This window comes from Ambystoma mexicanum, chromosome 14 (genome assembly GCF_040938575.1).
Source record: "Ambystoma mexicanum isolate Mex_15411 chromosome 14, UKY_AmexF1_1, whole genome shotgun sequence".
In the NCBI taxonomy this organism is placed as follows: Eukaryota; Metazoa; Chordata; class Amphibia; order Caudata; family Ambystomatidae; genus Ambystoma; species Ambystoma mexicanum.
In genome coordinates, this window is record NC_090940.1 from 168925931 (window position 1) to 168942933 (window position 17003).

Sequence of the window (17003 nt, forward strand, 5' to 3'; positions counted from 1 at the left end):
TGATGCTGGTATATGAAGCACGTGCAGTGACCGTTACCTCAGTTCTAGTTTTTTCCCTTTGGTTCTGCATGCCGTGCCACTGATGGAGACCAATCTGACTTTACAAGAAAGGAAGGTGTAAAACACTGAAATTCTTGGCAAGTAAGAGGGGATGGATGGGAGGGCGATGAGGAATATGTGGGAGGGACATCCAGTCGAAAGAACATTACCACGGGTGGGTAACTTGTTCTTCGAATAGATTGTGTCCTCTCAAGTAGTCCTCATCTTTGATACACTACCAAAGCAGTTTGTCTTAGGAGGTGGGTGCTGAGAATGTTTTATTTGTTGATGTTATGGAGGACAGCTTTGCCAAATGTGGCTTCCTCTCCTGACAGGGTCTAGGCAGTAAAACATGCTGAAAGTATGAAGGGACGACCAAGTTGCCGCTCTGAAGATGTCCTGCACTGGCACTCCCCTTTCCAGATCCGAAGAAGCAGCCACCCCTCTAGTGGAATGCGCCCTCAAGCCTTCGGGCGAGTCTTTCCTCTGCTAGTGAGTAGCATTCAGTTATGCACATAACTATCCATCGAGAAATGGTTTGCTTTGTTACCACTAAACCTAATCTCTGTCCTGTGTATCCTACATTGGTTAATGTGAAATGTAGTAGCTTAATACCCTTCCAGTCGATGTAGCCTCTCCTCTTTTTTTGATTGTTGAGACAGAGGATAAAAAGTCGATAAGGCTATCCGCTGAGCCAGGTGAAATTCTGACACTACTTGCGGAAGAAAAGGTGAACGGACTCTTAACACTACCTTGTCCTTGAAAAAGGACGTAAAAGGTGGTTTTGAAGACAGTGCCTGCAGTTTGCTTACTGCGCGGGCAGACGTGATAGCTAACAAGAAGGCAGTCTTACGTTTTAGCATCCTCAAAGGACAGGAGTGTAAAGGCTCAAATGGAGCTCCCACGTGGTACTTTAAGACTAAGTTCAAGTGCCATGCTGGTACGATAAATGGAATTGCTGGAAACAAATGTGTTAGTCCTTTTAGAAACTGTATTACAATCGAACCTTTAAAGTAGGATACCACATCAGGAGTCCTCTTAAAAAATGGAAAGTACCCCAAGCCTTTGACTGTGGCCACTTGTAACACTGAATGGGTTAAATGGAGTAAGAAAGAACAGAAGGAATCTTGCATGTGAAAGGATCAACTTTCTTTTTCCTGCACCAGCTGCAAAACTTGTTCCAACGGCAGCGGTATAGAGATATAGTTGCTGGTCTTCTAGCGGAACGCAACATCACCATTACGTCTTCCAGAAGGTCCCAATCCTTGTATCTCACCCTCTCAGACACCAGGCGTGAAGATTGAGAGTGCTGATCTCTGGGTGAAGAATGCCACCTCCCTCCTGCGAGAGAAGGTCCTCTTCTCTTTGGGGAAGACTAATTGGAGGGCAGATGGTCATCTCTAGAAGGTCCGGGTACCACGTTCTCCTGGTCCAATTCAGAGCAATGAGGATCATGGTATTGCCGAAACTTCCTCAACCTCCTGATGACAAGAGGAATTACAGGGACTGGTGGAGACGCATACAGAAGTGGAAACTCCCAGTCCACTACGAACACGTTCCCTAGAGTAGAGCTCCTCTTTGGGGGAATACCCTGGAGCAAAGCAGTTCGCATTTATGGTTTACACTGGTCATAAACAGATCCACTTGAGGGGTTCCCCAAAGGGCGAAGATCTCCAGAAGGACTTCATGAGCTACCTCCCACTCGTGGGAGATCGTGCTCTGCCTGCTCAGAGCATCCGCTGCATTGTTTTCTTCTCCAGCTAGATGAACTGCCAGAAGAGAGATTCCTTCTCGTAGTGCCCAGAACCAGAGCTGCATTGCCTTGCTGCACCCTACGCCCCCTCTCTTGTTGAGGTAGTGCATGGCCACTGCGTTGGCCATCATTATCAGAACACAATTCCCCCGTATCGAGGGCAGGAAATATATCAGCGCCAGTCTGATTGCCCTACACTCCAAAAGGTTGATATGAAGTCTGGACGCCGACTGAGACCAGTGCCCGCTGACTGAAAGATCCTTCATGTGCGCTCCCCATCCTGTGAGGGAGGCATCTGTCATGACTCATCTCTGGCCATTGTTGCCAAAAGGGTTCTCCCCTCATCACATTCTCTTGGCACACCCACCAGAGGAGATCCTGGGCAACCTTTGTCTGGACCTGAACAAGGTAGGTCATTCTGCCAGGGAATTGAAACCACTGAGATGCGAAAGCCCATTGAAGGGATCTCATTCTCAGAAGGGCTTCTGGCACCAGAAAAATGCAGTATGCCTTGAGGCCGAGCAACCTTGGAAAGTTGAAGGCTGGGAAATGTTTTGATCATCTGCAAAAGAGGTTGAGCCCTCAAATCGGGTGGCAAGGCTTTTCCCAGATGCTAAATCCAGGACTGCTCCAATAAATTGAAGTTTCTGTGAAGGTGTCAAGTGGGACCTATTGATTTTCAGGGAGAACCCCGGCACGTCCAGGTAGGGGTAGATTTGAATCCTCACCCTCAGAATTGCTGCCACCACTGCCATTAGTTTGGTGAAGACCCTAAGGGCTGAGGTAAGCACGAATGGCAGAACACAAAACTGATGAGAACCGCCAACTGCGAACCGCAGGTACTTCCTGTGCTTGAGATGGATGGACACATGAAAGTAAGCATCCTGAAGGTCCAATGGCACCAACAAATCCTGGAGTCGAAAGGCCTGAAGGATCTGCGAAAGAGTTACCATTTTAAACTTGTCCTTCCTGAGAAACTTGTTCAAGAGTCTCAAGCTGTGGTTGAAGTGTGCGAAAAGAAGTAGTGGAACTACGTTCCTTGCTGGCCTGCACCCACTCCCCACAAACCCCATCACCACGCACCCTCCCACACTGCTGTTTAAGGGAACGTTCAGTGTACTGCACTGAAAGTGCAAGTTTCAACTTCTTCCTACACTTTTATTTTAACATGAAACCATTTCAGAACAGTTTCTTTTTAAAATAAAAGTATAGGAACAGTAAAACGTAATTTAAAAAAAAGTAGGAGGAGCAACGCTCCAACCGGTCCCGCTCACTTCGAGCGCTGGTCTCCAGCTCAAAATGGTTCCATTCCCCTGTCCATCTTGGGGATTAGGAAATTAGGAGAGTACCAACCCTTGTTTCTCTCCCCTGCAGGTACCAGTTCTATTGCACCTTTCTCCAACAGGATTACAATTTCCTGTTGGAGGAGCAGATCTGGATCCAAAGAAGATTGGGGTCTTGGGGTGTAATCTGGGGGCTTCTCTATGAAAGGGAGGCAATAACCGTAGGCTACTGCCTGTAGCACCCACCCATCCGAAGTTATGCCTTGCTAACTCCGGAGATTTTGAGACAGTCCTACCACTGATTTGTGGATGAGAGAGTCAAGGGGATTTTGCAGCTCCAGTGTCATCTGAGGGCAATTTAGCAGGTGATGCTCGGGGTGCTCCACGAGGTGCACTTGTCTGACTCCTTTGAGGGCACTGTCCTCGTCCTCTTGAAATGGAAGATTAGAAGCGAAAATGGCGACCTCTCCACCCCTGTGCGGAAGGTTATACAGGTTGCCTTATTGCTGCCACTAGAGATTTAGCTGCTGCTCATGAAGCTTGCAGTTTCTCTAAGCTGCCGTCAGCTTTCTCACCAAATAAATGAGTCCCATCGAAGGGCATGTCCAGCAAACATGACTGGACATCTGACGTGAAACCTGATCTCCTGAGCCATCTCAGGCATCTTAACACAGTGCTGCCCTACTCACAGAATCAACCATATCCAGACTCGATTGCAATGATTATATCATGGCATCCTTTCCATCCTGCATCTGATTTAAACATCCATCTCTCTTCTCTCCTTCTCTTATATGATCTGCTGCTATGGCAGCCACTCCCCAAATCGTGTGTGTATATTTCGCCAGGGCGCTTGACTCATTGGCAGACTTAAGTGCCATACTGCCTGCACTGAACATTCTCTTCCCTAAAGCATCAACCTTCCTATCGTCCTTGTCAGCAGGAGTGGAAGGATAAGCTGTAGACCTAGAAAAAGCTGTCGCAGCCTGAACCACTAAGCTTTCTGGTGTTGGATGCCTTTTGAGGAAGAGGGAGTGGGGGGGTGGGGGGTGGCGGATCTACAGAAGCCGTTCTATATTTATTTGTCAGCAGTTTGTTAATTGGAGGGACAGAATATTGCTTCATCCATTTTCCATCACTCTCAAACCGGTGTGAAATGATAATACTGCTTCTTTTACTGGACCATAATCCAGTTTATCTGTAAGGTCGACCTTTCCAACTACTGCAGATGGTTTTGAGCAGAGGCGTTGCTAGAGTGGGGCTAAGGGGGATATAGCCCCGGGTCTTTTGTTTGTAGCCCCAGATAGAAACTCAGGGGCTACAACCAAAAGGCTATCTAGACCCGAGTCCTAACAGTCCCGACAAGAGCATCCAAAATATTCAGAGAACTTTTAACTGACCTGTAAGATGGATCTGAATATGCAGCCACCTCTGGATTCCCAAAGTCAGTCTCAGGAGATGTCTCCTAACTACTGATTTCCTTCAGAGTGTCAACATGATTTTGCATTCTTGAATCTTGTGAAACAAGCTCTTCTGGCACACTGGGTGTTCCAAATTCATACCCAAATGGAGCTTAATCCTCCTCGAATATAGACCCGATGGATCAAAAGAAATCTGGTCTAGGCAAAGGTTTATATGACTTTCTCACGTCAGTTGTCGCCTTTACAGGCTTTGAAGGCACTGAATGCCCCTATGGTGTCGAGTGCTTAATGACATGCTTAATCAGATGCCTCTAAGGTTCGGGTGAACTACTCTTTGGAAAAAGCCTTGAGAGCGGAGTTCAAGGCCCTGAACCCTTTTCCTTCAAGGAGGAAGATGAAGGTTTCATCTTGTGCGTCAATGAAGACTCCTTCGACTTGTGTCAAGGAGCCTCTCTTCCCAGGCTTTTAGGTGCCGGGAAGGAGATGCATCAGACTCCCTGCTGGCCTATTTAGACACGGAGGGGTGACTTGACTTCTTTGACTCCTTAAGAATGTTGAGCATTTTTAAGTGGAAATCTTCCCATTCCGGGGAGTTGATGACTTTTTCAGGAAAGACACTATCGGGAGCGGAGGAAGAAGTTGCCGAAGATCTGTGGCGTTGCTTCTTGCTTTTTCTGTGAGAGGACGGCGACGAGCGTCGTGACCTTGATCTCAAGCGTCTCCTGTGTTTGGAATGCTTTTTCTCGGGGTACACATCTTTAGAGTTGGAGGAAGATTTTCTTTTGGACGGAGTAATGGAGGGGGATTTGGAAGAGGGCTTACCTGCTTCAAGTTTCCCCTTCCTTTCCTGCAAGGCCTTGACCGTCATGGACTGGCACGAGCCACAGTCATCAACTTTGTGGCCTATCCCCAGACACCACAGGCAGACTCGGTGCAGGTGTGCAATGGACATTTCTGCCCCACCTGTCAGAACAGTGCTTAAATCCGGTCTTCAGTGTCAAGGACATGTAGACTGATGAATCGACAAGTTTTGGTTCGATACGTCATCGAAATTTCACTGAGTCCATGTTGCTCCAAAGCACGTCAGAATGTGGAAAAAATGGAACTGAGTTAACTGTAACCACATGTGCTTCATATACTAGCTTCAACGTCATGGCCGAGGACGCTACAAAGGCTGCCCAGGGCCATGATTCGACACTGCCGACGCTCTACCCTATGAAAAAAGAATTCAAAAGCAAGCTGCAAGCAGACTTGGATATATATCAAAGATGAGGAATGTGCGGGAGGACACAATCCATTTGAATAGAACTGTATGGAAGTGTCCGAGTGTGTAAGGGCGGTACTGGTTTTAGTGGAGCCAGGTACGTTATGGTAACTGACACAGCAAGAAGTAAGCGGTTTGATGAAAAAGGATTCCCATAGGAGATCGGTGCATTATTCAACCACTGGTTGAAATTCAGGTCTTCAAGGTAGAAGAATACCCAAACTACCACACCACTGCCTGTTTCTGGAGGAAATGTCCTCCAAGGACTGCTCCAACATGGAGGAGGTTGTTTCTACTTCACTCTCTGTGCCAAATGGCAGTGTGAATACCTCAACAGAGGTTCTCCTGGTCAAGTTATATGAACTGCGTGCCCCCTAGACCCGAGGATCTATGCCATTTTAAATGGTGTCGATCGCATCACAAGCACAAACAATTCAATGCAGCCATCTCAATGTATGTGATCTCAGTCAAAAATATGTTGGCTACTTATCTCACACCATATTACCCATTTTTCAGTTTGTTTTTCTTTTTAGTTACATTGCTCCATTCCTTATTGGAAAATGGTGGCAAACCTGCCGTTAAGAACATTGTTACCCCTGCAGGCACATTCCCATTTATAGTACTTCACTTGTATTTGTTCATCTTTTTTATTCATGCATATTTTCTTTTTTGTACCCTACTCAACTTATCTGTGCATATTTAAAAATGCCCATTTTATTTTCAATTACATTTTTTTAATTTTCTTTTTTTTCAACTTTATCTCAATGTTTACATTTTCGGGCACATGGCCTGAGTTTAAATGGGATGTCACTGAAAAGGTGGAGGTGAAATGGGTGGAAACTGCTCCCTGCTATCCCTACAATATGCTGAAGCCTTTGTCTGCAGATTGGGATCAGAGGATTTCTCCCTGGACTCTGCCATCTTACTTGTCACAGTCACATGGAGTGGGTTTCTGCAGCATGGTGCGCAGCACAGGTTGCCAGGAGGCGCACACTAAGCAGATTCAGATAAATGGAAATCCGTGCATCCCTAGCAGCCTACATAGCCTTTGCGTCCTTCGCACTGTGTGATTGCAGGTGGATAGGGTTTATGTATCAATTCTATGGGGCTCTTCGGATACAGTACGGGTGTGCATGCTGCCAATGTAAAAAAGTCATGTGATTCCTTGGACTTATTGCCATTCTTAGCCCAGCTAGACCACATCTCGGGACACGTCACAATGTTAGGCTGCTGTGACCCCACCCCTCAGTATAAACACCAGTTTACTGCCTCGGGGCACCTGGGAGCGAACTCCTCAGTCATACGTGTATGGAAGGCTTGGTATCACAAGTATGACACTGACACAAGATATATAATTTCAAAACCTTTATTAAATTCTTGGGGTTTGGATGGAAAAATGCATACTCTGCCCTATAGCTATGATGGGAGTAGGCTCTACCATCAAATAATAAGGAAAACACAGTCCTAGTCAGTCTTTGTCAAATCAAAATGGCCCATAACAACAAAACCTAATGGCTGCCCTATCTCTTATGCAAAAAGTGTGTAAAGGGAAATATGTATGCGAAGGAAAATTAGTGTTAAATCAGTGTTAAAACAATAAGGATAACAAAATGGCCGAGTCAGCTCTCCTCCCCACGTTGTACAGACTGGAGTAAAGGGCCCCTGTAAACAGGATGACACACTCTGGCTCAGGTTCTCAAAAACAAAGGCAGTTCAAAGCGTTGATCGAGGCCCGTCTGTATGTTAAAGTCACTTACTCCAGCGCTCCAAAAGTTCTTTAACAGTTCAACCAAAAAGTTCACAGTTCAACAAAGAAGTTCACATAGGTCTCCCTCCGGCAGGCTCAGACCTTTTCATCACAGCACTTGCAGGGGATCCCTTCCCCAATCTTCATTCACATTCACTAGGGGTACCTTTCCCCTAACTTATCACACTTTGGGTCTCCATCTGTTGGGCTCGGACCATCTTACTGATGTCAAAAACTTTTAAATGTGCAAGGCTTTTAAGTTAGACCTTTGCAGGACCACTTCGACTTTCACTTCACTCACACTCTTATGTTATCTGCCCCAGCATCTCTTGGTCTTGGTAGTTTAGCACTGTATGCACAAAAGTTCAAAGAAATCTTTCCCTTCAAGCATTCACCTTTTTACTTCCCCTTTTGTCGGGGTTAAGCTTGACCATTACTTATTTCAGAGTTTGCTCACTTTGCTGCTTTGTAACAAAACATTTCACATTTCGTGGAGACTTTTGAGTGGGCTACTTCCTTTCGTTGGACCACTCCGCTATTCTGCATCACTGGCTTCACAGTCTACAGCCACTTAAAAGTTCATCACTGGTTAGCTTTCTTTTGCGTCTCATCAGCAAGCTGCAACTTCAATCTTTCCTTACACACACCGGTCTTTCATGTCGGTCGCTAACTCACTGGCTTTGTGCATTCCTCATGTCTTTTTCAGTTTAGTTCACGAGTCAAGGTTACTACCACAGGTTTAGCCTCGCCTCCCCTACTCTGTCGTTCAACCGGGAGGGTCGCTGGCATCCTTGAAACAGAAAGCAGTCTTTTTGTCTGGGATGTTGTACATCTTTCACGGCTCTTGGGAGACAACGACCTCCTGCAGGGATCTCCTGGGTTTCTCTACCCTTTGCTCTCATCCCTCAATCGGTTGTCCTGCTCCAGGAGGTTCACCTTCGCCCCAGCAGTTCTGCTCCTTTTCGTGTTTCACCTTGCTCAGAGTGTGTCTCTATGTTCCATCTTTTATCCGTGTGGGAGAGCTAATGGGTATCAGATGTATGTGACTAAAGTCAAGTGCCTGACTTTGCCTGAACCGATTAGTGGGACATGTCCAATGAGTTATGTAAGGGTTAGCCTCTTTACTCTCAGCAGCCGTCTTCCTCGGTGCAGTGTTTGTGCCGAAAGGAGGGGGGTCGGGAGTTGAGACATCGGAGAATCCTATAAGATAGGATGAGATATGGGAATGGGAAAGGAGGGAATACCACATCTCACCATTGGTTGCCTCACACCCACACCCCATAATCACCACACCCCAAAGAGCCCTCACCCAGATGATCCACCCACACTCATCCACCCCCAGGGTCTGGATACAAAGGTGATGGCTGTGTGCTGGCCACCTGAGAGAGAGATCCCCGGGAACTAGTAGGTGAGACACCCTTTGGTTTCTCAAATATGGTAAGTTACTAGGGAGGTCTCAAAGAATCCTCCCTTTTATTGAAAACCCATTCGAACTGAGTTACTTTGCTAAGGTGCCTGTGAAAAATAACTCTGCTCTCCTTATTCTGAAAGACAAAAGTCCTTAGATTGACAAGAGAGCGAAGTTTGAAATGCCTTCCCACTTTTGTAGATGTGCCTGGAGAGAGCAGTAGGAAAGAGTGTTAAATAATATTTAAAGAGCTCAGAACATAGTCGGACCTAAGCACCCCAAGCACAAAGAATTTGGAGGAGTGCATGAGAAAGCCCTGGATTAGAAAGGGCAGAAACTAAACACAGATTCTTGAAACAAACAGACCTAGGAGGTCAAAATAAAATGAACTTTTCAAATGCAAGAAGCACAACTACCACATGATGCTACATGCTGAGAAAAGCAATGCTGTTTTGAACCTAGATAATATGTGTGTGAGATCCAGTGTACGGGCTCCAGGCCTGTTTATTAAGTCAAATGCTGATGGAAACAGGCCTTTTCCTGCTTCGCTCCCTGTCTATGGGACAGGTTATCAACAGAGATAAGACAGGCCAGTCCATCCTACACTTCAGGAAGGACCTAAATACCCTACTCTTCAAAGAACATCTCACCAATTGCTGATCGCTCAACTCAACCCTATTACTCCTTCTTTGGAGCCTTCCGCTACTCCTCCTACCATTCCCAACTACTGTGCTACTTCCACTCCAAACTTGTAACCGCTTGGGAGCCTTCCAGTTGTACAGCACTCTATTTTGTCGCAGCTAGGTTTGCGCTTTAAAAATGCCAGACATACATTCTGAACAACATGATATGGTCATGTTCCTCATTGTGGAGGAGACAATCCACAAGTATGGTGAAAAAGGAACAGGACAGAACAGTACTACTATGTAGGGGCAAAATAAGTCAGCCTGCCCAAAGCCCTTTGATGGTTTGTCTTAAAAACAGCTTTGTTTACATTGATGCACGAGTCCCCTGGGTGCAAGTAACTTGTTCACATGATCCCCAAATGTGACATCCTGACTAGTCTAACATTTGCAGAACTGCTGTGGCACGGTATTAACTTTGCCAAAGGAAAGCAGAAGTTTACAACGCAATTGAATAAAAGAGTGTTAGACGAACGTGCAGTGAAGTAATAGAATTTGGGTCTCCGATTAGGACATTTGAGACTGCATTTTATAAAGAGGGTAGAATGTATTTTCTGCAAACAAAAATCCAGATTCAGATCATTCTTTAGGAATCTATAATAAGAATAATTTAGCATTTATATAGCGCTACGAACCCTACGTATCCGAGCGCTGCTTATTATAACCCACGGTGTGTGGTGCTCATTTATCGACCTCGGAAGGATGAAAGGCTGAGTTTGGCCCTGCCAAGGATTTGAACCTGCGTCGGCAGGCTCTGCACAGATGTCAAAGCGAGCGCTCTACTCGCTGTGCTATAGGACCGGCTATAATGATCTTTTATCAAGGCCAAAACGTCATCAAATCTAGGTCAGTGTTGTATCTCTTCATTGTTCATTTTAATAGCACAGTAAAAACACAGGCATGCAGACTTGGGCATTTAATCAAGATCACCAATATACACTGCTTTACTTACTATCATGAGAGGATAACCAGAAAGAGTGAGGTATTCATAAGGCCCCTTAACTTCCACAAGCACTGTAAAAACAAAAAAACAATGGTTGGTTTGCACGCGTAGCAAATTAGTGCAACAAAAAGAAGCCAAATACAGAGAGGATACAACTGTCTCCACACTAGATTTCAACATCATGTTCTCAAAGGGACAAATGTGGTCTAGTGGTTGAGAAGAACAAGTTACTTACCCCCTGCTAACGTTCTTTCGATTGGATGTTCCTCCCACGTATTCCTCATCTTATGGTAACTATCTCTCCAGCTTCAGCTGCTTCGTAAATTTCTTTCGACAGGGGGAACTGTGTACTTTCTCGTGGATTCGATGTCCCTTGAGGGCCTCTGTTTGATTGTCGACGTCATCAGTATAAGTAGCGCACGCAGCGCCTGTTGGCTTTAGTTCTGGGTTTTTTCCCCCTCTTGGATAGGATTTACCAGGCATACCATAGATCGTAGGTTCACAGAAAACGTAAAGTGTAAGAACACGTAAATTGTACAGCGGGGTAGGGTGGGAGGGGCGATGAGGAATACGTGGAAGGAACATCCATTCGAAAGAACGTTACCAGAGGTAAGTAACTTGTTCTTTGAATGGATTGTGTCCTTCCACGTATTCCTCATTTTATGACAGACTCCCAAAGCAGTTATAATTTGGTGGCGAGAGTACTAATTAAATTTTGTTCTAATCATGGACCAAATAAAGGACTGCTTTTGTAAATTATCCGTCCTGAATGGAAGACAAATCCAGGTAATAATGTCTCACAAATGTATGAATAGACGACCAAGTGGCCGCTGAACAAATGTCTTTGATTGGGACACCTCTTTGAAGAGCAGCAGAGGTTGCCATGACCCTTGTGGAATTTGCTCTTAGGCCTTCCGGCGGGTCTTTACCCCCTAATCTGTAGCATTCACCAATAGCCACAAGGAACCATCTGGATATGGTTTGTTTAGTAACGGCTAGACCCAATTTGGGCCCGATATAGCCAATGAATAATTGGTCATTTTGGTGAAATTTTGCAATTCTGGATATGTAAAAACTGAGAGCCCTTTTTGGGTCCAGTATGTGCAATCTTTCTTCCTCCTTTCCAGATGGGGAGGTGCATAGAAAGTTGGTAAAGTCATTTTATGCGACAAGTGGAAGACGGCGACTACCTTCGGCAAGGAAGAGGGTTTCTCTTTAAAAATAACCTTGTCTTTATGGAAAATTGTATGAGGAGGTTTACAGGAAAGGACCTGGAACTCACCCTGCGGAATGATGTTATAGCAATAAGTAGAACAATTTTTTATGTCAAAAGTCTTAATGGGCATGAGTGTAAAGGCTCAAAAGGAATGCATGTCAAAAACGTTAACACCAGATTGAGATCCCATACAGGGACATTGAATGGAACTGGTGGAAAAACATTAGTAAGGCCTTTTAGGAATTGAACAATCAGAGAGATCTTAAAATAGGAATCCTCGTCTGAAGAGCGCTTGAAAATAGTGCTGCCAGGTAACCTTTAATTATTCCAATCTGGAGCCCCATATTTGCCAAATGCAACAAAAAGGAAAGCGCTATATGTGTGTCACCTAGAAAGGGATCCACATTCTTATCCCTGTACCAGCTGCTGAACTTGTTCCAACGACAGCGGTAGAAAGATTTGTTGCTGGCCTTCTGGCCGAAAGCAAGATCTCCATTACGTCATCTGCGAAGTCCCAATCCTTGTTTCTCAACCTTTTAGAAACCATGTGTGAAGGCTGAGTGTCATGACCTCTCGATGGAGAACACGACCTTCCGCTTCCGAGAGAAGATCCTCCCTTTGTGGAAGACGCATTCGAGGGCAGATGGTCATGTCCAGAAGATCTGTGTACCACGTCCTCCTGGCCAATTCGGATTGTGGATATCCCGAACTTTCTCAACCTCCTGATCACCTGAGGAATGACAGGGACTGGAGGAAACACGTACAGGAGTGGAAATTTCCAGTCCACCATGAACGCATCCCCTAGAGCTCCTCTTGGAAAAAATTCCCTGGAGCAAAACAGTTCGCACTTCCGGTTGACACTGGTCGCAAACAGATCCACTTGGTGTTCCACAAAGGGTGAAGATCTCCTGAAGTACTTCCTGAACTAGTTCCCACTCATGGAAGACTCTTCTCTGCTTGCTCAGAGCGTCCACCATTGTGTTCTTTTCCCCGGCTGACAGGGAGATTCATTATTGTATTGCCCAGAACCAGAGCAGCATTGCCTCTCTGCACAGTGGTAGTGACCCTACACCTCCTCTCTTGTTGAGGTAATACATGGCCACTGTGTTGTGCGTCATTATCAGGGCATTCTTTCCCTGTACAGATGGCAGAAAGGCCTTCAGCGCAAGTCTGATTGCCCTCAGCTCCAAAAGGTTGATGTGTAGTTTGGACTCTGATGGAGACCAACAACGCTGATAGTCCGATCGTTGGTGTGGGCTCCCACCCCGTGAGTGAAGCGTCTCTCACTACCGTTATCTCCGGCCATGGCTACCAAAAAGATTCTCCCTTGAGAATGCTGTCCTTGCAAGCCCAACACAGACGGTCCTGAGAGACTGCTCAGAACTTTCAGGTGGTCCGACATTCTGGCTGAAAACTAGGAACATTGAGTCCTGAGAGCCCTTTCGTGGGATCTCATTCTCAGGCGTGCCTCTGGAACCAGGAAAATGCAGGATGCCATGAGACTGAGCAACCTAAAAAAAAAAATAAAAAAATAAAAAGAATCCAAGGCCAGAACATGCTGGGCACTCTGGAATTTACTAACCATCTGCAGAATGTGTTGAGCTCCCGCTTCGGGAGGCGAGGGTTTCCCTGGGGAAGCATCCAGGACTGCTCCAATGAATTGAAGTCTTTGAGATGGTATCATGTGAGACTTCTTGTAATTGAGGGAGAAGCCCAGTTTGTGGAGCAAGTGGCAGGTTACGCTGAGGCGTTTCTGGGCTTGTTCGGGTGAACAAGCTCTGATCAGCCAATTGTTGAGGTTGGGGTAGACGTGAATCCCCCTCTCCTGAGACTCGCTGCCAACAGTGCCATCCACTTGGTGAAAACCCTTGGGGCGGAGGTCAGCCCGAATGGCGGAACTCGAAACTGATAATGATGACCGCCAACCGCGAACCTCAGGTACTTTCTGTGCTTGAGATAGATAGGCACATGAAAGTAAGCATCCTGAAGGTCCAACGATACAATCCAGTCTTGGAGTTGGAGCGCCTGAAGGATTTGGGAAAGGGTAACCATCTTGAACTTGTCCTTCCTGAGGAACTTGTTCAAGTTTCTTAAGTCCAAGATGGGTCTCAATCTTCTGTCCTTTTTGGGAATCAGAAAGTATGGGGAATACCAACCCTTGTTCGTTTCCGCTACAGGTACATGTTCTATTGCACCTTTCTGTAGCAGGGTCAAAATTTCCTGCACAAGGAGAGGATCTGGAATTTTGAAAGTGTTGTTTCACGGTGGATGATCCCGAGGTCTTTTTTGGAAAGGAAGGCAGTAACCTTGGGCCACAGTTTCCAGTTCCCAAGCATCTGAAGTAATTCACCGCCATTCGTTCACATGCTGAGGAAGTCCTCAGAGTGGTGTTGAGGCCGAAGCAGTGGCTTGTGGTAAAGCTGTTGCTGCTTGGGTTGGCTTAGCACCTCTCCCTCATCCACCACAAGGGAATCTTCTGTGACTTCTTTGACCGGCTTTGTCCTCATCCAAATGAGGAGTAGAATCGAAAGGACTTACCCTTCCAGGAAGATGAGCCAAAGTAGGGGTGTTGAGGCTGTCTAATGGCGGCACCTAGGGATTTAGCCGCTGCCTTTGGGTCGGCAGCTTTTCAAAACTCTCCTCTGCTTGGCTGCCAAACAGCCTCAAGCCGTCAAAGGGCATGTTGAGTAGTCTAGCTTGCACATCTGGTGCAAACCCGGACTTCCACAACCAAGCAAATCTGCGTAACACTGTACTAGTTGCCATGGATCTGCTGATTCTATCTGCAGTATCCAGATCTGACTGAAGGTATTCACCCATTGCCTCCTTACCATCCTTGATGATTGCCAAGAAGCAGTCTTTTTCCTCTCCTTCTGGGATGTGGTCAGCCGCCATAGCCACGTAGTCCCACAGGGTAAACGTAAACCATGACAAGGTAGAAGTCACATTTGTTAATTTAGTGCCATACTATCAGCCGTAAAAACCTTTCTCGCCCAGACATCCTCTCTATTCGGAGGGATGGAAGGGTATGCTGACTGCTTGGTATATGTAGCAGCCTAAACAACCAAACTGTCTGGTGGTGGATGTTTAGTCAGATACTCTGGGTCACTGCTGGATGGTCTGTATTTTTTGGCAACATTTTTATTTACTGCAGCCGCAGTTTCTGGTGTCTCCCAATTTGCAGAGAACCTTTTCTGGAATGCAGAGTGAAAAGACAAAATTGGATCTTTCTGGGGACCCTGGTCCAAGATGTCTGTCAGGTCATCTTGTTCAAAAGAGGGAGTAGGCCTGCTCCAGGTTAAAAACTCTATAACCTTACCCATTAGTTTTCTATATGAGGAGTCTGCATGTTCAGTTGGATCTGGTTTGCCAAACTAACTCAGGAGGGGTATCTAACCCACCTGCCGACTGAAGGTTGTCATCCCTTAATCTGGACTCTTCAGAAATTAGATCTTCTGGCACATTAGGGGTGCCGAATTGTAGTCCAAAAGGTGGTATGCTATAATCAGAAGGTTGATCTTCCTCATAGATGGCTGATAAAGACTTTAAAAAGTATTTTAGGCTAAGGTTTGAAAACCTTTTCATGTACCACAACTGGCTTCGACAATTTAGAAGTAATTATCGACAATGACTTCGAAGTCGGGATCACTTTAGTCAGCATCGACTTAGATACCGGTGTCGATGGCTCCGAGACCGGACAGAGTCAGCGAAGGCGTCGTTGACTTCTTGTGCTTCTTCGACTATACCTTCGATGGGCTCTGGTTCCTGACTCATCAAAGCCCTCGACAATTTTTCGTCGGATCGAGACGTTTCTCGATGTAGAACCAGCTTAAGGCTTGGTTTAGAAGATTTTGTCTTTGACTTCCCTTTGTAGTCTTTTTGCAGATCGACAGGGGCTTGGGCTTTCTGCTTGTCCTTTGAAGGGTCGAGGGCGCATTCTCGAAGATTTTAAGCATCCCACTACGAAATGCATCGTATTTAGCAGGGGAGTCCGATCTATTTAGACACCTGATTACCTCGGCTGAGGAATCACTGGAGGTTGAAGGCAACCTATGATACAGTTTATTGCCCTTCTTCGAAGACGAAGAATGGCCTGATCGACTGCTCGATCGAGACCGGTTCGATTTTTTACAGCGAGAAGAATCCCTCGACTCATCTGTCTTTTTTTAACTCTTCGAAGGAGATTTCGAAGGCAAACCTCCCCACCGCCAATTTATCTTTACACTCCCTGAGAGCCTTTTCGCCCATTGCCTGACAGGAGGAGCCACAGTCGGAGGTACGGTGCCTGGATGCAAGACACCACAGACATACGCAGTGGGGTTGGTGATCGACATCTTCGATCCACAGTCTTGGCACTTTTTGAAGCCCGACTTAGGCGTCGATGGTGCCGACAAAGAAGACATTTTCGAACTAAAAGAACTATTGATTTCATCAGGAAGAGGAGGAACCAAAGCATGCCGTAAATTCTATTGATGCGTTAGCTTGGAAAAACGGAACTGAAGCCAATGGGCGCTGCATGTACTACTTATACTGATGACGTGGACAGTTGAACGGAGGCCCTTGAGGGGCATCGACATGACGAGAACGGCACGCAGCGCCCCCTGTCGAAAGAAATATTTCCGAAGCAGCTGAAGCTGGAGAGACAATTATCACAAGATGAGGAATACGTGGTAGTACACAATCCATTCGAATTAGACATTTGGTTTCTACTGCACATAGTAGGAGAACACTTTACTGGGCTGCAACGCTTGGCTGGTAAATGTGCATTGAGCTGAGCACAAATGAAAGTGTAAAAGGAAGGCACAATGCCTTTACACTTTCATTTTACATTCCATCTCATTTTTGGCATAGGCGGTGTAAGGGTGCAGAAGTACGAGTTTGACACAATGGTGGCATGTTTGTTGGCAATTACTTTTATTATAAAAGTAAAGAAAAGGGAAAAAGCTATCTTGCCCTATTTCTATGAGGGGTTGCCCCACCTCAACAAAAACACTAAGGACTCTGTCAGGATGTCTTGTAAAGTAAAATGTCCACCGTCCTGTGTCCAAACCTATTTCCGTTCCTTACATTAAACTAAGGAAAAACTGGGAGCTGTCTTAATCCAGAAGGATGCTTCTCTTGTTCTGGGTACAGACCTTATAAGTTCAGTTTGTGGTGTGATAACACAATGGGCCTCATTACAAGTTTGCTGGTGTGAAAATAATGTGCTGTTATTAACATTTACCATCACATTTCTGCACCGGCAAACT

The 17003-nt window shown here is 45.9% G+C and overlaps 1 protein-coding gene across 2 annotated transcripts in view; it reads right to left on the bottom strand.

The window, feature by feature from the left end:
• Positions 1-17003, bottom strand: part of TMEM87A (transmembrane protein 87A) — a 522872-nt gene that overhangs the window by 289124 nt on the left and 216745 nt on the right. For both annotated transcript variants that reach the window (XM_069638821.1, XM_069638819.1), the window contains exon 8: positions 10548-10609. In XM_069638821.1, the coding sequence (XP_069494922.1) occupies positions 10548-10609 (62 nt within the window). The remainder of the gene's footprint in view (positions 1-10547; positions 10610-17003) is intronic.